The 25,303-nt window shown below is 39.1% G+C and overlaps 1 protein-coding gene across 3 annotated transcripts in view; it reads right to left on the reverse strand.

The window, feature by feature from the left end:
- Positions 1 to 3,010: 3,010 nt before the first annotated feature.
- TBL1X (transducin beta like 1 X-linked) overlaps positions 3,011 to 25,303 on the reverse strand; it is a 138,539-nt gene continuing 116,246 nt past the window's right edge. For all 3 annotated transcript variants that reach the window (XM_031060415.1, XM_031060417.1, XM_031060416.1), the window contains 10 exons: positions 23,095 to 23,236; positions 20,265 to 20,328; positions 20,067 to 20,164; positions 18,514 to 18,574; positions 14,090 to 14,211; positions 12,577 to 12,651; positions 10,603 to 10,730; positions 9,289 to 9,454; positions 8,430 to 8,531; positions 3,011 to 7,373 (listed from right to left, as the gene is read on the reverse strand). In XM_031060415.1, coding sequence (XP_030916275.1) covers positions 7,347 to 7,373; positions 8,430 to 8,531; positions 9,289 to 9,454; positions 10,603 to 10,730; positions 12,577 to 12,651; positions 14,090 to 14,211; positions 18,514 to 18,574; positions 20,067 to 20,164; positions 20,265 to 20,328; positions 23,095 to 23,236 — 985 coding nt within the window. In that variant the 3' untranslated portion in view covers positions 3,011 to 7,346. The remainder of the gene's footprint in view (positions 7,374 to 8,429; positions 8,532 to 9,288; positions 9,455 to 10,602; positions 10,731 to 12,576; positions 12,652 to 14,089; positions 14,212 to 18,513; positions 18,575 to 20,066; positions 20,165 to 20,264; positions 20,329 to 23,094; positions 23,237 to 25,303) is intronic.

Below are 25,303 nucleotides of genomic sequence, written 5' to 3' on the forward strand. Positions count from 1 at the left end.
CCTAGAGAGGTAATTCTCAGTTTTGGAACTGCAAAATGGCAGTGCTTTGCAGCCAAATCCATTTTTATGTGTTGTGCATTTGACTGTGATGAATTACTCTAGTGAAGGACAAGGATGTCAACTTTGTCCCAGTATTTAATGGGAAGGATAGGAAAGTGATGAGCAGAATCTTTTTTTGATCTCTTGTATTGAAATAATGACTAATGAATCACATGGTGAAGTCAAGGTTTCTTCTTTGAAGGCAAATGATATTAGACTTTGCAGCCATGAAAGAGGATATAGCTGCTTTCCTGCAACTATTAGGTTTTGTATTCTTTTGGTTTTCTGAGTATATTCAAAAGGAAGTGGAAAAAAACCTATCTCTAAGGAAACAAAAGATCTTCCTTCCTATTGGGAAAGGAGTCAGCAGTGATGATAAATTCCTTGCCAAGTGAGTAATTTCTTCACTTAAAAGACTTCAAAGCTTTAAAATTTATTTTTTATACCACAGAGCTTCAATATGAAACTGCCTGTGCTCTTAATGGTCAGTGCTGATCTCACCCTTGGCAGGAAACGATACACAGAATGATGGCAGGGAAAGGAGCTATTTTGTGTGAGATGCTGCAATATTACATCTTCCCAGAATAGCTCTAAAGGTGCCCTTAATTGTACTGCACACTGACAGAAGTGAGAAGCAAGTGCTTAGGACTGCTCAATGCTTCCAGTGTTAGTTGTCGCATAATTTCCAGGCTAAGTAAATATATATATATATAGAGGATAAACGCAGGAAAACTAAAGTATAATTTTAGCTTGACAGTCATATATTGTCTGAAAACATGCCTGAAAAATAACATGACTAAAAATAGGACCATGACATAGCATTTATTTAAGACATAGGTAAAGTGAGAACTTTCATATAGCACTACCCCTGAAGCTCCAGCCCCAGTGTAGCTGTCTCCTTGGCTCTCATATTTTTTGTTTTGAGAAGCTGTTATGAAGATTTAAGTGCTGATTAAATGTCAGAACACGAACTGACACAAGTGTCATGAAAGTGCATTGCATTCTCTTTTTTTGAACAGATGATGTGTTGAGGTGCTCATCATCAGCACACCAGTTTTTCTAGCCCCTCTGTCTTTCCAAATCTTATATATTAATCCTAACTTAATGCTCTGGGTCCTTAAACACCTCAGAAGTGGATGATGGGGACTGTTTTTGTTCTGAGCACTAATTCCTTTTGAGGGCTTTGGACAATCAGCCTTAGCTCAGGTCAATGGTTCAGCCTCTTACATGGTCACAAAGGCAGAGCCCCATTTCATGCTGAATCCCCCCAAGTACCATGGAAACCATTTGGTGGGATAAAACCCAACCAAAATCTACACAACATTCAACATTAAGCAATCCCCTCCCCTTGCATCCTTTCAGGTCAGTGCCTTAAGCCCTAAGCAGAGAAAGGAGTCCATGGGAGCTCCTGACACAGGGGATGATTGTGACAACTTCAGAATATTCCATTCATGTCAAGTTCTTCAAAAACTTCCATCTGCTTAAGCAAGGTTGAATTTTAGCCTGGGTAGCTTAAAGAAAAATTAACAATTTACCTTGATCAGAACTAGAGTTCAATTTATTTTACATGGAGAAATGTCCTTTTCAGGAAATTTATTTGAAGGAAACTTTAAAAAGTACTTCAACCCAATCTTTCTCAAATTGGTTCCTTATCAGCTGTATAAATTTCCACTAAATACAGCATGGAAGGAAATAAAATCAAAAAGCAAACATGTGATGGGAACAGCCATAAAGGTGACCTGATTCAGAGGGGAAAAGTACTCAACAAGTGAAGTCTGCCAAAATTCTGGGAGAGAAATTACCAGCCAGCCTGGGAGATGTGAGACTGGGGACCAGAAGCTCTTGAGAAGTGCAGCCAGCATCTCTGAAATGCAGCTGGGTACCAGAGACATCCTGAGACACCCTCAGAAAGTGCAAGTCCAAGTAAGAGTAACATCACCTGAAAAGCTGAAAAATAGTCCGGAAAAAGAGGGTATAACATCCTGAGAAAGAATGTATTGGTAACTTCCACTGTTTCAACTGCAAGAGCAGGACAAGTTCCAAAACGGAACTGAAATCATAATCTGTCAGGTGTCCCATGTGAAAAACAGAAATTAACTGCATCCACTGGTTGTTCAAAGTGGTGGTGTCCTGTACCCTCTTATGTGTCTGTGATAGAGAAATGATTTTCTATCCAAATCAGCTTCTCTTTCTCTTCCTGCACTGCACATCCTTGTCCCTTTCCTATATGGGTCTGCAAGACCTTGGACCATCGTTGGGGAAGCCTTGCTGCCTCCAAACTCTGTGACATGGATTATACCACCTGAAGTGACATCCTGCCTGTTCTACTGCTCCCTCACTCAGCCCAAGGCTGGGGCTGGCCTCTTTCATCCTCCCACCTCTGGGATGCCCCTTCTGAGATCTACAGCTTGGTGTCTAATCTATAGATGTAAATTAACTCATCCTAAGTGTATCTGCTGTTGTCTAACTGCCAAGTTTCAGTAACAACTTCGTTGTAACCTGTAATTTATATACATACATATATATATATATATATGCACTTACTACCTAAAACTATTGGGTGCTGCTATATTTGATTGTTGCTATAAATTTATTGCTGCTGTATCACTGATTGTTGTTATACCAATGCTGCAGATACTACTGTGTAATAGCTATATATGTATACACACACACACACACACACACACACACACACACACATATATATTTTTATATATATTTGCTTTATATATTATAGGTGTACTTGCTAAGGGTGAGTTGTGGTGTTTGTGGTAATCTGTAATAAAGTAAAGAAAATTAGAGGCTAAAATGTCCATGCCCTGGGTATTACAAAAACCTATGAACCCATGGTCAAGGTCTTTAAACATCCACAGGCCAGAGACACCACATCACAATTTTAGTCACTCAACCCCAGCTCTTACGTGCAGGATGCAAAACAGCCAGAAAAGAATAAGGAACAACACGCACAGAATTCTCTAATATCAAAATATAGCAATTTATTCAAGACACTGAATATGATCTGTTGATTCTCTCCTTAAAACAAATGAGCTACAATACACAAGGTGAATTTGAAGAAAGTGTGGGTGGGGGAGAAACAAAATAAGGGTTGATGTTGTTTCAACAGAACCTGGGAAATGCTTAAATGAGAACCAAGTCTGGCTGCAAGTCTGACACAGACAATAAAAACTGCAGAAGCCAGAATTCAGAATTTCAGTGAGTGGCTGAAAGAACATTTCTGCAATTGACAAAGAACCACATCTTTTAAAAAGGCAGTAAGAGGAAAAAAAAGGAGGAAAAATTAAAAAGGGAAAAAGAAAAAGAAACCCAAAAACAAAGCAGACCCTTACATTTGACAAAGTGCACTTCACTTGGCTCTAAAATTAGCTATTTTTTTCTTTTTTTTAAAACAAATTAAAAGGAAATTTCTAAGATGTAGCATGGGGTTAATGTGTGTATAACCCTGTAAGTCAGGCCCTTTATTGCCCCATAAGGGACCCAGTGTTTCCTACATAAAAGATTCAGTATCCTTCTAACCCACAGAATATAGTGGTTTTTCAGAAACTGGGGTTTTTTCACTCCCAGGCCAATTCCAGACAGCCAGCAATAATAAAAATCCAGCAAGTCTCTGGATGGTTTCACAATCCTGTTTGGTCACTTAGGTTTTTCCATTTCTCTTCTGTTACAAAGAACTCTAAACAAAATTCTAGGAAGAAATCTTACCAAGTCCCCTGGGCTGCTGCTTTGTGCAGCTCTGCTGCAGGGGAGTCACAGAGAGGCTCTGCCAGCTTGGGAATGTGCTGCTGCTGGAGGGGAGGGAGAGCTCCAGGAGCTCCCAGAGCACAGTGCTGCAGGCTGGGCTGAGACACCCACCTGGAACTACAGCCTGGAAAGGCTCTCTCCCCACACTGCTTGTGTCCTGAAGAAACCACGTCCTTAGGTTAAGATTAACCTTTGCAACTACACCTCCTGCCTTCCTCAACAGCTCTCATTTCAGCTGAAAACTAGCTACAAAAGATGATACTACAGCATCTTTCCAGTCTTCAGGATTTTGTGGAAGGTAAGAAAAGTGAATTTTCTTAGCTCCTCACATACACTGCTTTTAACTCTGATGGTCCATATAGAAAACTTTCTGGAGCAGCAGCCTCTCTCATACATGAGCTTTGCAAACCAATTGATACTCATATTTTGTTTCTCTTGGCTTCTTACCTCCATGTAGGCAAGCAAAGTGGTGTTCTGACAAATTTAAAAAAATGGAAAAAAAGGAACAGGCATCACAGACACTGCCCTGTTATCTACAGCAGCAATCCTGGGAACAACTGTGAATCACGGGCTGTGGAGCCAGCCAGTCATGGAGCACTGAGCAAATTAATCTCTTCAGATCCTGAGGTCTGGCCTATTCAGGTGTCACTCAAGGGACAGAGCAAGGCCAGAGCCCCATCAGTGCTGCCCTCCCACAGACCGGCAACTTCTGCTTGTTATTCTCAGAAATGCCCCAAAAGCAGTGTAGGGATTTAACCGTTTACATGCAATGACTGCAGTCAAATCATTGTCCCAACAACGCGTCACAAAACCACACTGTGCCTTTGGATTCAAGTTCAAGACTCTTTGAGCAAGTCCTCTTTCCAAAAAAAGTAGTGACTTTAAATTAGCAGGTACATGTGGTTATTAGAAAAGAGTGCAAAACTGCCACATGGTGATCTACAGCCATGCTCTTGGTGCAAAAAACTAAAACCAGCACATGAAAGCATTTGACACCAAAAATAATCCTTGATACTGCCTGGCATCCAATTATTTGAGATAAATTACAAACAACCTTAACTATCACTAGTAACCATAATTCCACATAACTGTTTTCAACTAATACTTTTAGCAGTTACTTCTTTCCATTCTTTTTAGCAGTTACTTCTTTCTATTCTTTTCTCCTTTCCAAAGGTGTGTCTTTAAGAAATGCAGCTGAAGCTGGCAGTGTCTAGTTCCACTAGAAGGACTAAGATCCCCTACAGATGCAAGCATACAAAGAAAACCCCAGAGAAAAGATGGTGTTGAGATTCCACGATGATGCCCTGGAGCTCAGCAGGTCTCACACCACCAGTTCAGCCTGAGGGCTCTGGATTTGCTCAGATCAAATCACACCTCCAGCAGCTGTGGTCAAACCAAGGGGATGATGCTGTGTTACAGAGACTTTGGGCCACAAAGTTCTCCATTTGTTAAGAGGTTTGTGGCCTGTCTACTCTCTCCTACAGATCCTAGCCTAGGCTGTAGAGAAGACACCTGCATGACTCAGCCAGTTCTGAGGATCTAAGTCATGCCTGACACCACCCCAAGGCTGCCTTATAGTTTACAGCACTTTCAGTAAACTCTGCCTATGTGCCTTTCCTTGCATTTGTCATTTCCTCAATTAGAGTAGTGCAGTCTTCAGCTGGCATCTGTGCAGGTGTCACGGCTGCAGTAAGGAAATCTTGTCCAGAGTGGATTGGTGGTGCTTTGGAACTCTCCACTGTTGCTCTGATCATTTCACCCCCACAACTTTACAGCGCTTTACACGTTGAGATCGAATTTATATAGGATATCATAACCTAATGAATTTATTGCTCCTGAGCACCACACTGAGGACACCCTCGAGGCCAGACCTGTCTGGCAGACCATGAGCCTCCAAGTGCAGACCCAGAGCTTTCCCTGCAGGATGCAGCACACACGTGGTGACAGCAGCACCACCCACTGCAATGGCAGAGCCCTCTGGGTGTGTGTGGTCCATGGATGGACAGGAGCTCGGTGAGAGTCCATTCTTCAACAGTGACAGATGCAGTCAAGATATTTCAGTTCACCTGGTCTCATTAAGTCAGTGGTAAAGCCCCACTGACTGACTGGAATAATGAACAGTGGAAAACAGCACTGCTCAGCAAGGCCACAGGCAGCAAAACCCATATTCTATCAAAATCTGAACTATTTCTAGAGGAAAGAAGATACACAAGCATTTTCTCCTGGTTACTGAAAACAAACAAAAATACAGACTAGAGAAAATGAATGTTATAGTCTCAGGCTTCTGAATCTCTTTGAATAAGTTTACATCATCAAACAGCCATAAAAAATGGAATGAGACTATGTAAATGGCTGGCTGCTGGAAAAGGACTTTAGTAAAGGACTGGTATTTCTTGTATCAAACACCATTTTTTCTTACAGCACTTTCTGAGAGAGGAGAGAAAAAGGATACTGCGCCTTTCATGTTCCCTGGACTCTGTGTCATTCTTTTTGCTTGAATTACACAACTGGTCTACATTTTGTGGCCATTTTAGGCTTTTAAAACTGTTTAACATAAAAAATATTTTTTTCCAAAAATACACTGGGTTCTTTCTGTTAAAAGTCATCTTTCTCCTGTAAAAATCTTCCCCAGCACTGCATTCTTATATAAAGCACTTATTACACAATTTGCTGAAAGTGCCCTTGAGACGCTAAGATCTGAAGCATGGAGGATTTTTTTTTCTTTTAAATGGAGAGAAAGAAAGGAAAAGGAAGTTATAGAAGAGAGTAGAAGCAATCTGTCAAAAATTTTCATTGTCATGTCCACCTGGCTGCATCTACTATGGGCATACAGGGAAAAGAAAAAAAAAAAAGGGGGCAAAAAGAAAGAGGAGAAAAAAAAGGAAGGAAAAGCTGGGAGTGGAAGGGAGAAATAAAAGGAAAACAAAAGTTTCATCCTAAGCCTGGGATCCTCCAGGCTGCAATATTCCAGCTGATAGAAAAACCACTGAACAAAAAAAGTAGTCTAGAAAATAGAAAGTGTTGTGATTACAAAGTTGAGCATTTCATCAGTACAAACTGGTCTTTGAACGTCCTTTGGGAGAGCAACTGTAGTGTCCAAATTGGAAGGAAAAAATACAACACCGCATGGAGGAGGATTTTTTTCCCTTTTGGTTTATCACAGCATTTTTCTTTTTTTTTTCTTTTTTTTTTTCCTTTTTATTAATTTTTTTGGCACAGCTTTTTTTTTTTTCCCCAGCCGTTGGCGCAAGTTCTCAGATGCAAACCAAACAGTGCAATGCCTAGCTGGTGGCTTCATGCTTCCAAGGCTGAATGTTCCAGGTGGAAACCATTCCCTCCCCCTCTGAAGTGACTGCGTTTTTACTCCTTGATGAAGGTTACGGACAAAATACAAGTCACCTGTGGCCAGGGAGAGTCGGTTTCATGGTACACTCTAACTTTGTTCAAGTTTGTACAGTTCTGGAGCTGTTAAGAATAGTTTTGAAGAGTGCTTCTCCCCACGCATTCACTGCTGGTCCATTTGAAATTTCTTCTAAAACATTTCACTTTTACTTCCGCAGATCTAGAACACAAACCTGTGGAGAGAAGACCCTGTGTTAAGAACATTTGTGAAGGTGATGTGGAAATTCCACTCATGCACCCTGTACATGGGTGGACCAGCCAGCTGGGTGTTACACTCCCCAGCTTCAAAGCAGCAGACAAGTAAGGGGACAAACTGACATGGCAGAAAGCCCAAGTGAAACCCACACATTTAACACTTAGCTGGGCTTTCACTGGTTTACAAACAAACATTTTGGTGGCACATCTCGTAAGATTATGGGATCTATTCAGTTGCCTAAATATCATGTCCACTTCCACTTCTGAAATATATCCAGAACAGATGCAGGCTTGGCAAGCATGACAGTGGACATGCGCCCATTTGGAGCAGCTGTTGGGAGCCAGGCATGGCACTGTCTGAGATGGCACAACTAAGCCCAAACAACTGAATCATGTCACAGGTGTACCCTTTCTTAAAATCAGTTAAAAAATACTCTCCAAAGTAGTTATGCCAGCCAGCCAGGTATGTCCTGCACAAGCTGATCATGCTACGATGGAATTTTTTTAGAAGTAACGCTAACAGCAAAAAAATAGTAAGGAAAAATCAGTACCCATGGCAATATTTCTCCTTTACCACATGACAAAATCTTTGGGTATCATGCTGAAAATTTCCTCCTTTATTCCTATTCAAAGGAATAGGAATATTCTTCTGTGGAAACAAACTCTGGAAGCCCCAGGGTAACTGTTTGTTACAGAGTTGACTCCTGTGATCTGCTCTTCATTAAAGCTGACAGATAACAACAGAAACAACATGACTGTTGTTCTTGTCAAATATGTACTTAAAAGTCACTGGCATCTTCAGGAGTATTCACCTATTCCACAAGCCTTCTTAATTTCCAACAGGAACACCACCTCCTTTCAAAACCTTCCAAAGGAGGAGCATTTTTAATATCCTACACAGAGCTACTTATTGTGTCTTGAACTGCCTCTGTCTTTGGCTCTATCCCCAGGAGGGAAATACAGCATCCTGCTTTTTGCTGATGCTCCCAGAAAAGAAATCTCTCCCCAGCCTTTGCAGTGTTGATGATCCTTACCGATCCGTCTGACGCGCTTGCTCCCACTTTGTCTCCTCTAGCATTCCAGCAGACTTCAAAGATGCCCCCGGTGCCTCTGTAGCTATGTACTAGAGTTCCACTCTACAAAGCAAAACAGCACGCACACATTGGATACAGAAAGTTCCCCTTCTTTTTCTCTGTCATGTGGCACTACCTTAAAAGGGGGAGCTATTCAGATCACCCAGCCATGGCCACCTCCATATTGTGATGGAAACTTGTTAGGAAACAGGAAAGTGGTCCTTGCAATGAAGAGCAACAGGCTCCTCCAGAAACAGCAAGACTCAAGACATCTGTTTGACATCTGTCAACTCTGTAACAGTAAAGGCCTGGGGAGTTAGGTTGATGTGTTCTTCTCTAACGTTTGCTGCTAATTCAGGTTGTGGGATACCAGTATCCAAAATTACATCTGTGGAACTATGACATCCCACTTTTCTCCGGAATATCACCAGCCCCTTGCCTGTACATCTTTAGATCCATAGCTCCTCTTCACAACATCTAAGCAAGGAGCATCAGCATCACAGCTGAGCTCAGTCTGTAACTAAATAAAAGTATCCCTTATTTCTAATCTGCACCTTTGCTTCACAAAGCTGATGACCCAAAGCAAGGTACCTATTTTCATGCATGCTACCTGTTTTAGCATACAAAGCAGAACTGTTCTGAGCAGTCACCTCACTGCACCTGAGTGACTCAACTGCCATGGATTTGTGCCAGCCAATACAAGCAGGTTCACCCTGGCAGGCAGGTCATGCATGACCTAGGTACACACATTTTCCATTTAAGCTTTTGCTATTAATGTGTCACCTAAACCAGATGTGCTTCACATAAGGCAAAACAGTACCTGAGTATTCCATATATGGACACATTTGTCAAAGGACCCACTGGCTAGATATTTTCCATCAGGACTAAAAGCTACACTGTAGACAGGCTCTTGATGCTTTGTTAACGTGTGGATGCAGACTCCTCGGTCAACGTCCCACAGCCGAACCGTGGAATCAAACGAAGCACTGCAAGAAGCATTCAAACATGAGAATGTAATAATCTGGGTGGTAATCAATATGTACTGTGAGACTGTAAATGTTATAAGAGAATACCAGAGGTTTTTTTTTTCCGTTGGCTAAGTAAGACATAATGTTTCAAACAGAAAAGCTAAAATGTACCACAACCTGTATGTTTTTTATCTTAAGAACTACAGCTATAGAACTGAATTCTGTATGAAGACCCTTAGGGCCTATGTAGGTGTGCCCTATGTAGCCCTAAGAAGGCCAAACTCCCCCACTTTTGAGATTCTACCTCTGTTATTCAGGAAGGACAAATATATCTTGTCATTAATGGGATAAATGGGTCCAGAGAGATCTTACTCCTAATGGAGTGACCCTGTTTAATGAATTAGAATTTTGTAATTCTCTAGAACTGTGGCTCTTTTCACTTTGTTTCAGTGACATTTTTGCTACATTCCATTTCGATCCCAAACTGTGGGCTTGGAAAAAGGCAAAAGAAATAATTTGCATTAAAAATAATCTTAAAAGAATAACTCCAGGAAAGTGAGGTTCTTACATGTCCACTCCCAGACTAAGGAGTAAAATAAACCAGTTTTGATACAGCTTCTCCCCACACTGCACACACCATGAGCTGATCTGATAAACCCACAGTACTACCATCAATTGGCACTCCACAAGTAAATGTATTTCCTAAGCTCAAAGAAGAATTTTGCCCAATTTTCAAGTGGAACTTCAAAGACTATCCAAGCTTTTCTCTATTAGCTAAGAAGGCTACAAAAATTTTCTCTAACTGCTCAGGTGAGTTGCATGATTCCAGTTACAAACCATTCCAGCTGCCTGAATCTTGAGAGCACCTGCCTCAAGATTTTCACTCCTAGCAATGCAATGCTGGTTGTGAAAGTGCAGTGCCAAATGTACAATTTTATCAAGGCAGCTGAAAAGTTAAATACCACATGACTCAATTTTCTTTCTTGGTTCACCTTCTTTTTTCAAATACGAATCCCTTCCCTTTGTATCCATCCTCCTGACTTACATACACAGATACCTTTTAGTGGAATTGTCTGCAGGAAGACTGATGGCAAAGTGACAGCAGGGTTACTTGTGAGAAAGATGATCCTTCTTCTTGGCAGGCAAGAAAAAGAGGTATTTTTTACCTTGCTAACATGATGTTGGAGTTTGGGTTGCTGGTGCCTGGTCCTGTAGGGCTCCATTTGATAGTGTAAATCTCTTTGCTGTGAGCCTGAAGATCGTGTACACAGGTATCTTGCTTCATACTCCATATCTAAATCAGAGAAATAATGGAGGAAAATGGCAACATTATTAATCTCTTCTCAGCTGAATTATTTCAGTTCTATGTTATTCTTACATTTGTTTATTTGAGATCTCGACTCACCTGAATACACATAAATATAATTTATTAATGTAGCAATTTGGCACATACATTAAAATAACTCCAGTAAGGATAAGAGTTACACATTTAGTAGTATTTATTCAATAGATAAGAACTAAAGAATTGCTGTACTTCCAAAAGGCTGTAACTATTTTCACACAAAAGTTTATCTATTTGAAGAAGTTTAACCAGAATTTTATTTATACATTGCAACAGCAGTAATTTTAAAGAACAAGAAGAAAATTGCAGCAATTGCTTAGAACACAGCAATTTTCTCTTATGCTAGTAGAATTTTCCTTTTACTCCTGAACTCCATTTGTCACCCCCTTGTTTTTAACAGTACAGAAGGTGGAAGACAGCCAGCTGTTTCTGTAGTGTTACATGGCCAAATACTTCAGTGTAAGATGAAGAATATGCTCAACAGAGATGACAGGTAATTTAGTACCTCTTTTTGTCAGCGAACTGAGAAAGTAAGATGAAGGAATTCACAATAGGGAAAATAACTCAAATTTAGTCAGTCAGTTTCAGAGAGATACTGAAAATGTAGTAATGATTTAGCTCAGTTGTTGTAAGTCTGACCACAAGAATGATGTGCTCTTATGCTGAATTCCCATCAATGTACCTGAGACTGCTTCTGGAAATGCTACACAAAGTTCAGCCATGTTCCATTCCAAAAATAGAGAAGAAAAAAGTTGGAGAGGACTGATTTACAAAGGAAAAGGAAGAAGAATAATGCCTCAATTTGGAGCATTTGTCATCTCCATCACAGAAGGTTTTTATAAACAGGTGAGGCCAGGGATAGTAAAGTACTAGCTCTTGTGCCAAATTCAGTGGTCAGGAACTTGAACTGGTAACAACAACACTGAACCATGGTGGTTTTTAAAACACAGCATGCAACTGGGCACCAAAAAGCTGTGTCACCACTGGGTCAGGATGTTTAAGCAGAGCAAGAACAGTTATGCAATAGTGCATTGTGGCAGCGTGACAGGCAAGCTGCTCCCTTTTGCCCCTGTTTTCTGTAAATTTCCAGCTCTGTCACTAGCCTGCAATAACACATCTGGAATCCAGAATGATGAAAACCTCAGTGGGTATGTGGCAAAGACAGAGCAGAAGTCAGTGTACCTATGAACAGGAAATATTCATAACACTGACATTCACTTAGCTTTCATCTGCAAATTCTGCTCTGTCTCAGTTTCATGTCCCAAGCTTCAGCTGTGTCAACCAGCAGTGCAAAGAGATCTGAGTCTTAATTAACACAACCATACTGCAAGGAAACTATCACTGGTACAATTCTAGCCACAAAGCCAAGTCCTTCCTGGGATATTTACTTTCTTCAAGGAACCAGCATAAATCAACAGTCCAGCAGGAGGGCTTTGCTAGAACATCATACAGCTACTCCTACACAGACAGCCTTCATTTGATGTGGCTGAAAAAGAAAAATGAGAAAGGGTTTTGGGCTGCTCAAGCTCTATATTATCTATACTTAAACTATGACTTTTTTGTGACAATGGCATATCAGTCATGTAACACTTATTTGGATAGGATGCCTCAATTTCCCCAGTGCTTGCTTCTCCGTCTTCAATCTTTCAGATTTGCTTCAAGAAATATAGGGCAAAGTGGAAACTACTGTTCATGCAGAATTTGAAGTGATACACTACCATCATTCTAGAGAAGAGTGAAAAAGAGACATTGTTTTTTGTCCTCACTTCTTGAAAAATAAGAATGGAAATTGTTTTACCTTTAATGTCATGTCATCAGAGCAAGATGCTAGTAGCATGCCAGATGGGTCCCATTTGATTGCATTCACCTCGTTCTGAAATCAAGAGTGATATTATTAAGCAAATATTCCAGTTACTGCATCGTACTGGGCACTCAGCAGAGGGCACTCAAGGTTTATGCGTGGAACAAGCTCACCCACAAATTACAGTGCTGGTGTTTTTAGGGGTGAACAAAAGCACTGCTGCCTCCCCAGCATGCTATCTATTTAAGTGGAATTTTGGAGTGGAACCATCCTGCGCTTGTGAACAATACACACAAGCAATCTTCTGATGTGTGTTCTGGCTCAAAGTTGCTCCTATCCTTTTGTCATTTCCTAGGATTTAAATAAACCCAGACAGATTGATGATACAGCATTACCTTCTTTTTAAAACTGAGGCATTTCTTTCATTAATGTTCTGTAGACTTGGTGATACAAATTTTCAACAGAAATAAACTGGTGGGGTGTTTTGTTTTGTGGACTTGATAATTCTTCATATTGTAGCTCCACAACAATGCTGGTCTCTCTAAAGAGAGGTTTATGTGTAAATGAATTCCATGCTGGAATATTAAACAGTTTAGGATGCTTTCTCTATCAGTCCTTCTAGCACTTTGTAATTAACTAAGCCTAGCATATCCCCTTGGTACTTAGTAAGTTTCCCATGCTCTTCCACAGCTATAGGTAAAGAGAAAAAAAGCGTTTTATAAAAAGGGAAAGACTGTTTTCTTAAAAATATAAATTGGCCCAGGCTCTCAGTGAAAACCATCCGGGAATGTATTTAAATTTTTCTTTATACATTTTACAAGTTTCAGTAATAATTAAAAACAAGTATAGATATATTTGAGGTGAAAATTTGGATCATGTACAAAGCAGTGCAGTTCATATAATAATAAAAAGCACTGGTCTATTGTTAGGAATGTACAACCTGTCACAAAATATCAGTTTAACCACAGACTAAGATAAAGGTCTCCAAATGCATAGTTCTGGATGCTAACATCTAAATTATGGGTCAGTAAATGATCACAGTTTTTCTCACAAATTGAACCTAGAAAAAGTAACCTTTGACAGCCATTAAATTCCACCAAGAAAAGAGTGGGGAAATACATCTTTAATATATCTTATTAGATTAAATTGATTCTAAAACTGAACAATGGCTGGAAGTAAACTGTTCTCTCCTTATTCATAGCTCTCATTTAGTAAAGGAAATTAAGCCAGTGGAAAACAGAATCTTATTTATGAATGCATAAATAAGTCTGCAGCTCGTGCTACCCAGAAACACTCTCACTGTTTAAGCCAGAGGTGTTGCCTCCTGTGGTGATTTAGAACACTTTATCCCTTCTCACAGGCAGTGAATCCCTCACTCCCAAGGAATACACTTTTAGGGAAACAAGAGGGTTTAACACCTTTGCTGCTAGAACACTCTGCAAACCCATCACCTCCCATCATTGTAACATTTGCTGTGACTTTACCACTAACATTTTGGACATAAACTTACTGTGTGTCCTTGAAAGGTTTTAACGGGACGATCACAGCCAAGTCTGCACACATGGATGCACATGTCAGTACTGCAGGAGGCAAAAGTAGTGTTGTTCTGCCAGTCTACATCCAGAGCAGGAGCTGTGAATACAAACAACAGAAGGAATATCAGGGATCATGATAAAGAAACAGCTATCCCAAATAATTTTCCTCCCATCACCTATCTGAATGAAACAGACTTCAGGCTAGTTCTTGGTCTGTCACCTGCTGCCAGTTACAGGGCTGACAGGGACTGCCTGAAGGGCACAGAGTATTTTTTCTATTCCAGTGGATAATCTGGATACTTTGCACAGCATCTACTTATGAGAATCTTTTGGGTCAAGTTACATGAGGGGGGTCAAAACACTACCTCCACCCTCTCTGCTCCCAGCTATGCATATCATGGGTTATGTCTAGCATTCATCCCTCTGTAACCCAGTTCAGTGAAGAAACTGAAAGAAAACCAACCCAGAAAAAGTGTGGATAATTCCATCTGGGTTAGACAAGCATGTTCCTGTGAATGCCAGACACAACACATGGGAAGGTGGAGGAGCAGGTGGCTGTGTCCCTTTGCACTACAGCTTTACGCAAACTTTGATACAAACCTACCATTCGGTGCAGGCACATGGATCAATAAGACTAAAATACTAGCACTGACCTAAGAAAACTCTGCACAGAGAGCACATGAATGCATATGTACAACACACACACACACACACACACACACAAACACACACAGGCACACACACACACATACACACACTTTGCAAAAAGAATGGGAACAAATCCCCAAACAACTTTTCCAGCATGTCAGTGCAGAGTGCAAGCAGGAGCAGGAGGAAGCTCCGGACAAACAGCTTGCTTGTGTTTCTATGATTGCTGCTCGGCCTTTTTCCCTCAGGATAGAGTTTAGCTGCCCTCCAGAGGATGACATAAGACTTGCTAAAATAGAGAAATCTTCATTCTCAGCACACCCTTGTGAGAAGCAAGTGTGCTAGAATGAGACATGCACATAGGAAACAAAGTTGGATCTCTTCCCGGCAAAGATATAATGCAAATTCGTCATTAAAATGAAACCAAGAAATTCCTTACTCCAATGTGTTTAGAAAGATACTTTGGTAATACAGAGGTGAAAGGATATCTGTTCTGAAAAGCCTGTTACATGTAAATATGTTTTTCCTATTATAATTTTTATGAACTGCAAACCAAAATAGATCCATATCACCATCTGAATCATCAGGTAGCTCCCTAAATGAGAATGAAGGGCTGACACTGTTTCATAGAAAGGGCTTTTTTCAGTATTAATGAAAAAGCTCAATAATTCTCTATGATAGGTAAGGAATTACTACCTTGCAGAAATATAAAGGAAATTTGTGTGAGGAAAGCAGACTACTTTTGAGTTTTCCAGTGAACATTAATGAGGATCAGGAAACAATCAAAGATCTTTCTTTAACTGTCTATTTGCCTTTCTTTTTATGCTACAAGCTTTGTATTACTATTTCAAAGCAAACAAAAAATATCATTATTAATAGCAATATGCCTTCAGGGCTGATATCTATAATGATATGTATGAGTCAAAAACTAATTTTCAGAGAGCTATAGGCACCTAAAGCTATGGATTTACATTGCAGCATAATTGAATAATAAAGTGCTGATAATTAATACTGATTCATTTATTGGTGTACTCAGTCATATGTTTACTGGATATGTAACTACATTAAAAGGTTTGAAAAAAATCAAACTAACATGGTTCCTGATGCAAATAGCCAAATTGCCAAAGTATTTCCAAAACCACAGGATATCAGCCAATTGCATAGAAACAATTAGAATATCATAATATATAATAATAAAAGCAGCACAAACCCTTAAAAAATGCAGCTAAAATAAAAACCAAAAATTGAAGTGTTACAATAATTATCTGGCAATTTAGGCTTTTTCAGAACAAATTTAAGTGTGATTTAGAGCACTTAGATCAGAGAATCATAGACTGGGTTAGATTGGAAGGGACCTTAAAGAACACCCAGTTCCAGCCCCCTGCTGTGGACAGGGACACCTCTTACTAGACCAGATCATCAGAGCTCCATCCAACCTGGGCTTCTCTGGGCAGCCTGATCCAATGCCTCACCACCCTCACAGTACAGAATTTCTTCCTGATATCTAATCTAAACCTTCTGTCTTTCAGTTTGAATCCTCTCACCCCTTGTCCTGTCAATGCACAACTACATGGTTAAAACTGGCCACACAAATACCTCTTTTGGTGTCAATTTAGCAACTTGCTCCTGCAAACGCAAGACATCAGCCTGTATCTATCAGTAAGTGTCAAAATTGGATTATTTAGCTCCTTTTCAAAGAAATAAGTTTTGTGAATATATATTTTGATCAAATGCCCTATGATGATTCATACTTTTGCAAAAAATAATGAAACCCTAGAAGCTACTTATCTGCACAGTTACATATTTTGAACAAAAAGCTTAAAAACTACATGGGAACACCAGTAACATGGAGGCCTTCAACACCCAGACAAAGGAACTTTTCCTCACATATTTTAAGATGACAGTTTTGTCCATGTGGTGTAAACTAAACCAGTTGTAACAAAGAAGCAGACAGTAAAAAAACCTTATGCTTTTGCCAGGCCAACTACCTCCAGACTTCAAAGAAGTATGTGTTAAAGGAGGTGTATCCTGCCTAGACTAGACTTTTAATTGTTAAAATGCCACCTTTAATCCTAGTGTAGACAATGTTTTCAGATTCCAGATATGGAAAAGAATTTGCTGTTAGTTTGTCCTGGTGATGCAAAGAGGACAAGGTGAGGTCTTTGTGGCTTTAGACTTGTGAGAACAAAGTGAGTAGAGAGTCTGGCTGATTTTAAGAGGGTTTTGTAGGATACATGCTTTCTCCAATCAAAAATTTCCTCAACAGCATTTCGTTAATAACTGCTTTATTTCCTTATGAAAACATATATGAAAGAGTGAAAAAAATTAAAAATATTAGCTTCTCCATATCTGCACTTCAGTTGTGTCTCATGCTCCAAAGATAAACAGCGTGTGCAGTAAGAATTTTTTTTAAAAAATCTTTTCATGCACATGGACATACTGCATTGGTAGATACAGCTGAGTTTTCAACTTGCTAAGAAGGGGATGGGGTGATTTGTCCTTGATGCACATCACTGCTAAGACAGCTTATGTGTCAGTGAACATGATTCTGGAGGGGCAACCAAGTTCTGAATCCACAACTATTTAGATTACTAGTTAGGGATCAGAGGATTAAGAGTCTCATTAACTAAATCACTCTATGTGCACAGTTTGCTGTTATGGAACAGTTATGGTAGATAAATAAATGCCACAGTGAGAAAATCTGTCAGCAGACACCAACTCCTCTAAACCAACAGTTGCATTAATAAATAAGAGATGAGTGACAAAAATGCAGAGTATGGATTTGCTGTGCCCAGGGACATACTTTTTGTCTACTGCTGAAAAAGCATTTAGATTGCTACTGCATATTATTCACATCAGTGAGAGTAAGAATAGTTTGAGTTGAAAAGCATGTGCAAAATAATGTTTTAAAATTAGTATTGAAGTATGCTTTTAAACACCATTGTGAAAGCTTGTTGTAGTTAAAAATTGATTAGTTACAGTGAACTAGGAAGATGAACACCTCTAGCATTAGAATCCAGAATGTCCTCATGGTTTTAAACTCAGTTTTACTATACCCCTTAAAATTCTTCACTATGAAAACATAGGCACTTTGGATCATGAATTCAGCCATCATCATCTTACAAGTCTGGTCTCAGGTGAATTTCAGATTATGCCAATGACTGTCTGTTATTCAAGATTATTTACTACCTGTGACATCTTCTGTCTTCTTAAAACAGTTCTGCATTCTGGTGCGGTAAGATTTTGAAACTCAAGGCTGGCAACTGATTTCCAATAATCAGAGAAAGCAAATATTGAAGAACTTCAAGTTAAGATTAAAAGCTAAGAAATTCTGAGGACCTTTGTGAGTGCAGTGGTGAATGCAAAGTGCATGAGAGATCTGCCTGCTTCTGCCTCAAACCAGCTTCATTGAAACAGGAGCAGAGAGAATTGAAAAGATCCCAGACAGGACTGAAAGTTCTTTTCATGAATCACCACCTGGTACTATTCAAGCACACAGATAACAACAGGACTGCCCAGTTAGGTAGACATGGCTGGTGTACAAACCCTCTCCTAAAATCAACTTTCAAAGCTAATTCTCACAGAACTGGGTGTTTATGAAACGAGAATAAACCCACAATCCATGATACTCAGGATAGTTGAAGCACAAAAAAACTTGATTGAAACTTTTCTCTGGCAGATATGGATAAAGTACATTGACAGGATTAAAAACTGCATTTCATTTTCCTAACAAGAGTTATGTGAAAAGTACCTGAATGGAAAGGAAATTGCTGTTTAGCTTCTCCTGTGTGAGCATCCCAAATTATTGTTGTCTGCATTCAAAGAAAGGGTGGAAAAAAAGATTAGTGGCTGTTCAGCTCAGAGAAAAAAACCCAAATAGCACCCTCACTAAGTAGCAATTCTAAATGATGAACTGATAAAATTATTGACTACAGAGAGCCTGGCGTGCTTGACAGTGGGAAAACCAGAAACTACTTCTAGGTATTACAGAATAATAATCTAAGTGTAGATAAAGAAGTATCATGCCTACAGAAGAAGCAATATAACTATGAAGAATAGGCATACCCTATCTGAATAATGCTAGAAGACAACACTATACATTTTAAATAAGAATATTGAAAAAAAAGTTTCAGTTATGATCCTTGAAGAACACTTTTTCCCTTTTCAAAAGATGCAAGTTGAATTCTACTTCAAAATGATGCTGAACCCCATTTGTAACAAGCCAATAAGTGAAATGTTTTTCTATCAGCAGAGTGCACAGCACTTCTTGCCACTGAGGTGGGACAGACTCAGGTGTAATTGGCTTACTACAGGTTTAATCCATACTCACAGCACATGTGAGTGTGTCCCCTGTAGAGCTCAATACCACCTTCTGAGAGAATTATCAATTTATTGGGAGTATAAACTTCCAGAAAATAAATTAAGGATGCATCATCTTGCTGATAATGGATCACCCAAAGAAATGCTGTGTTTATTGAGAATGTAAGTTTGCCAGAGTAATGGAATTACAGCTGGGAGATCAGTGTAGCTGAATATAAGCCAGTATTAAAGCTTCCATTTTCACAAGGCTATAAAAATATAGGGATTCACTGAGCTTACAAAGTACAAATCTCAGCTGGACTCCCCTGTGCCAGCTGCTGGAGAGAAGCACTGTCAGTGCATCTCACTGGAACACAGGCCATGCAGCCTTATCCCTTGGAAGTGCCATTTTTCTCTCTGAATTTTGTAAAGGAAGCCAAGGATGACATATGCATCTAATTTTTAGACACTGAAAGTTAGGAAAGATGAATGCTGTGTACTTTCCAGTTTCAGTTTTAATGGATCAGTCAGCTGTTCATTTTAATCTCTAATGTGTACTTAGCTGTAACTACTATGTTTTGCTTGATTTTCAGTTCAGAACCATATTTTCTTTGCATATTTCCAGAGGAAGCCATATATATTTTATTCAAATAGAAGTGTTTCAACAATTAGATGAACTAAAAGGTGTGGTATCTTTACAATAATTTTCTTCCTGTAAATAGCTGATAAAACGACAAATGTAAGTACTGGAAGCCATTCCTTCTGTAACAGAGACACACTCAAGATGCAATTTTACACATTTTTTTAAAAGTTAAGCATTTTCTATGAAAATAGTATACATTCATGCAGCCTCAAAAATGTAATCAACATGCACTAAAATATATTAAAGAAATGTAAACTCTCCAGGGTGCCTGGAGAAGAAGAAACTAATCTTAAGGAATTTAGCAGCACAAGCTCACTCATCAGCATACTTATATGTTAGAATAATGTATGTCTAAAACTTACTTTATCAACACCAGCACTTAAAATATAATTCCCCTTTTTGTTCCATTTCAGGGCAAATATTGGACCTTTATGTTGACCTAAGGTGCTTGCAAGGTTACCTGGAATAAAGAACAGGTTATTATTACAATTTCTTTTCAAATTGGTCAAATTACAGTTCACTGCTGTTTGATGCTTAAGAACAATAAATGTTTGACTTACCATCTTCTGTCCATATTCTTGCAAAACCATCATATGAGCCTGTAGCCAATAGTGTTCCATCACTCTGTTGAAATATATAAAAATGGCAAAGGTGGCTATGAGATAAAATCGGCTTCAACCAACCTTTTTCTTTCTTTTTAAAGGTTTGCTAATTGTGATTTATGATTCTGAGTCCACTCATTGAGGCAGATTATGCTATGATTTGAACTAAAGGTTATTACTTCAGACAGCACAGAGGAAATAAAATCCTCTAACATACAGTGAAAGACTAGGCTATACCATCAGATATGAGCCATTTAATCAAAAAGATTAGAAAAAGAAAACAAGATAGAAGAAGTCCTGTGGGCTTCGTCCACTTAACAAACAGATACTACTTCTTAGACATAAAGGACCTACAAAACATCAACAGATGACCTAAACCCAGACTAAATCCCAGTTCAGTGAAACTCAGGCACCTCTACTTGAAAGAAGGCCCTAAGCCACATACACTCACGGTGAACACCTCAAATGTTATCCACCACCAAGGAATTGCTTTCCACTTGTCTGAACACAGACCCACATGTGCTCACGGGCACAGTACCATGATGAAGAAACAGATTCATGGGTCCCAATTAGGAGGAGAAAAGCCCATGAATCTGATCAGCAGGTCACATGTATTCTGGAAGGAACCCTTCACAGGATATGTCCTGTGCAGCCAGTGAAGCTGGTGTGATTGGGCCAGAATAATTAAAACAGAACTTTGCCATCTGGCGACACTATTGAAGCAGGGTATTTAGTTTTTCAACATTTCAGAACCTGGATTAAGAGTGATATTCATCCCATTTATCTGCAGACATGCAGAAGTTAGGAGTTAGTTCAGGAGTGCCATCTAGTCTCCCTCCACTACTAACAGCATCATGTCACTACAACTCTGAAGTGTAACTCATGAACTTGTTTGCTTTAGGTTATGCCCAATCCAATATGAAGGCATGTGTCTCTGTCTGCTGACTTAAGGTGAGTCTAGAGGACTAGTTTAGAAGGTTAAACCTACAGGTATCAAAGGGCATGATCTGAATATGACCTCCAGAAATAACCTTTCTTATAACCTTTGGGTCACGTAAGTCACATAAACCAGAGAAGAACTAATTCAATACCACCAGTGTGAAGATTTCACAGGGAAATATGATTAATATTGTGGTTCTAAATAAACAATAAAGGCAGATGGCATTTCTAGCCTGATGAACAAAAAATTAGAAAAAAGCATGAAATAATCCTTTAAAACATATGCCCACTCCAATCCTCCAAAAACATTGACTCAGAGCACTTGTAAATTTAACTCAAATATATAATAATGTATGGGGGAAAATATCATAAGCTAAGTGAGGCTCACTGTGATGCATACTTGTCTGGGCCAGTGATGAGAAGAAAGGTGATAAGGGCAAAAAGAGAAAAAAGAAAAGCTCAGGAAATTAGATATACACTTTATCCAAATTTTTTGCTGGTAATTCACATTCTTTGGGAAATTCAAAGTAACTTGGAAGCACTTGAAGTATTTGAATTAGGAACATTTCCCTAGCTCAAGTACTAGTACAGTGCAAGTGAAGTACCAATGAAGTCTGGAAGGTAAGGAACTACTACAGAAAATACTAGAGGATGCCCTATATTTTGGACAAATTTTCTCCTAACTGTTCTCCACTCATTGCATGTTTTCCTCTTTCAATTTCTCTTTTCTTACTCCTAGATGCAATTTTTTTCACAACTATTTTTCTTCACTCTAATATCCACAGGAAACAAGTAATGAACATAAGCTTGAGTTTTATTTGCTTCCTTGACCTACCTCTACTTTCTGTACTATTGACCAACTTCTTTCATTGTGCAAATATAAAATACACACGGGAAAGGTGACTTGTGCAGTGGCCTTATCTTTTACTCTGTGAAGCACCTAGCTCACCTGAAGGACAATACTGCAGTAAAGATTAATCGAAACTTGATCGCTGGCCAGCAACTGAGACTCTACATAACTGCTGAAAATCCTTTCTGCTACTTAATTAATCTGTTTTCCTATGAAAACAAGACTAATGTGATCACTTTGTCTGTACTAATATCAGCAAAACAGGCAGAATGAAAATTAGGTTGAAGTAATTAAGTTTTCTGCAGGGTCTTGTAAGTTTTTTTTGGCAACAATTAGAGCTGTCCAAAGGCACTGCCCAGAGACTGGGGATTCTCAACAATACCTGTCCTCTCTGCTCACTTCAGTGTTCTTTGTGCATGGGCACATTATCTAAGATAGGAGGTTTTGCAGGATGAAAGTAAAAAAGAGATCAGGCAAGACAGTTTCATCCAGAAGGTAAGGACAGAATAACTACACATGCTCCTATCAAGACAAAGAAAATAATGTGAACACTGATTTAATTTTGCTGTGCACAGCATAATTCAAATGAGAGGATCTGGAGTCCAACCTCAGAAAAAGCTTCACTGGTGCTTTTATCTCCTTACATGCCAAAATAAAGTAACTATGAGATGCAAATACATTATTAATGAAGCTTCAGTATTACATAGATTGTTTGTTTAATCTTGGTTCTTAAAGCTAGCTAAGTTTATTTTTACTCATGCTCCTAAAATAGAGGTATAAATATATCATTGTTAAGCTTGAAGATGGCAACAGTCCTGGAAAATTACAGTATGTAGAAGAAAGTTCAGCCTATTATGAGTATTTGAAACAAGAGGTCAGTAGGTTAGGACAGAGCTTCTGGTCACCTCAGATATGAAAGATATGGAGCAGCAAATGTAATTGCCTTGGAATTAAATTTAGACAGTTAAAAACCATGCACAGTCTTAGAAGTTGGCTTACATTCCAGTCCAATGAAGTCACATCCTTATTGCTGGGGACATCATGTCCTCCTTCTCTTATGCAGTGCCTCAAAACCAGCTGAGTGGAGCCGCTGTTGCTGTTCTCGTTGAGATTCCATATCCTGGCCGTTGAGTCTCCGGATCTATAAAGCAATGATGCAAATAAGTTGAAAACTCCTCATGTTGACCCAGCAAAGAGTGTAGAAGCCTGTATTTCTGTTTTCATTGAGACAACATGACAGCCTTGCAGGAGATGGGAGGAACAAGAGCCGCTGGCCTGGACTGCAACGGGAGTGTCTGACTGCACGGGGCTGCTGGGAACCTCCTGGCTCTGTGTAAAACACAGGTCTAAGGCTTTGGTGCTGGAATTAGCAGAAGCTCACCTAGGGGAGGGCCCTATTTTATTGATATGTTACAAATTTTCCAAGTTGAAGATGTTTTGAATCTCCTGAGGATTTTAATGTTTCTCCTGTGCACTGCCCAGAGTAGATCCAACCGCTTTTCCCTAAACTTGCTGAACAGATCAGGGCATTACAAGCCTTTAAGAAGTAATTTTTTCTTTCAAACTCTTTCCGTAATCTGTGTACTCTTCTAAAAATGCTAACACCTATTTAAATTATACCTGTCATAATAATTTTGTTTATTCAGAGAAGTTCTACCTAAAACACATAAACTCCTGTCTACATTTTGCACTACATACCTAAAGCTGGCATCAGCATAACTGAGTTAGTCTGGGGCAATTTACAGTAACTGTCTGTAGCTTGGTGCTTACATTACACTGCCATAATAGAACAAGACAGAGGCAGCATCAGGATTTTGATCCGTTTTATAGACCAATTATTTTCTACAGAGGTGCTTTTAATGCAGACTGAAACCCTGATTTTGCTTAGAAAAGGTTTTCAGGAGGAGTTTATAATTATCTATTTGTAAATAATATATTTATTTTGACTTTGCATAAACCTTTATTCTATTGAAAAATGTCTCTGGCATTCAGAGATAATTTGCCATGGAGTGGAAGTTACTCCACTTTAAAAGTTTACTGGGAGTTTTTTTCGTTCTCCTTCATTTTTTAAAACAACAACAACCAAAACCAAGTTTCCTGGATTGCTTGTTTTGTCCAGAAAGCAATTTTCATTTACATGCAGTTAAGTAGAAACTTGGAGCAGAGTTAGCATCGCTCTCATACTTGCAAGAATTCCTACAGTGTAGATGAAATTTCATTGTTGATATATCTGATGTGTTAGCTTTTCAATTTTTTTAAAGTAATGACAAAAAACTTTCTTTCCTGTGCACCATCAAGGAGAAAAAGTCTTTCTTCAAAGATCCATTTTTGAAGAAATGGATCCACCTGTGACCCATTTTTGCTTTGATAATCCATGCTTTACTGAAAAAGAAATCCATCACAAGAGAATACTAAATTTTCTTTTGGTCTACTAGTAAAGCATTTTAATTATTGATACTAAGAATACCAGGCAAACTTTCAACACTTGACATCTTCAAATGCAAATATTGACCAAGCAATTATCAAACTCCATTGATCTCTGGGTATTACTTTACTAATAATTTAGCCTAATTTTACACAAATATTTCAACTGCAAAAGCAAACACCTCTCTGCCTGGAGCTCTGAGCTCCTCTGGGTTATGGCATGCCTGAGGAATGTGCCCCATCTCCTGTGAACCTTTTGTGCCAAGTTGAGATGTGATGGCTGGCCAGGGTTTTGAACCCAGCTACTCCTGTAAAGCCACTCTTTGAGACATATCTTCCACATTAGTGATTAAGAAATAATTCAGCTCAGGGTAATTTTTGCCACCACACAGCTGTGACTGTAATATGCACCCTTGCTTGTCAGAGGTCTGGAAAAACGACATTTTTGCATATGTTGGCTAGAAAATTAACCAAGTTAATCATGAGGCTCAGAAGTTAAGGAACATTTTTAACTGTGGTAATTAACAATGATGGGAACATATATCTTTAAAGGACTGCTCCACTGGTTAACATGCTAAGTAGGAAATTCCTTCAGAGCTGGCTTCTCTCCTATGTAAGATTGCAGGACCATCCTGCCTTCATTGTAATAATTCAGTTTGTTATTGGACCTTGCAAATAAAGTACTCAGTCGCTTGGCCATCAAATACAATATCCTGTTTGCTAGTTCTAAAAGGGTTATGTTTTGTTTTTCAACAGTTTTATTTAGTCAGTTTTCTGGCAAGGC

The sequence above is a fragment of the Geospiza fortis genome, unplaced genomic scaffold (genome assembly GCF_000277835.1).
Source record: "Geospiza fortis unplaced genomic scaffold, GeoFor_1.0 scaffold50, whole genome shotgun sequence".
Classification (NCBI taxonomy): domain Eukaryota; kingdom Metazoa; phylum Chordata; class Aves; order Passeriformes; family Thraupidae; genus Geospiza; species Geospiza fortis.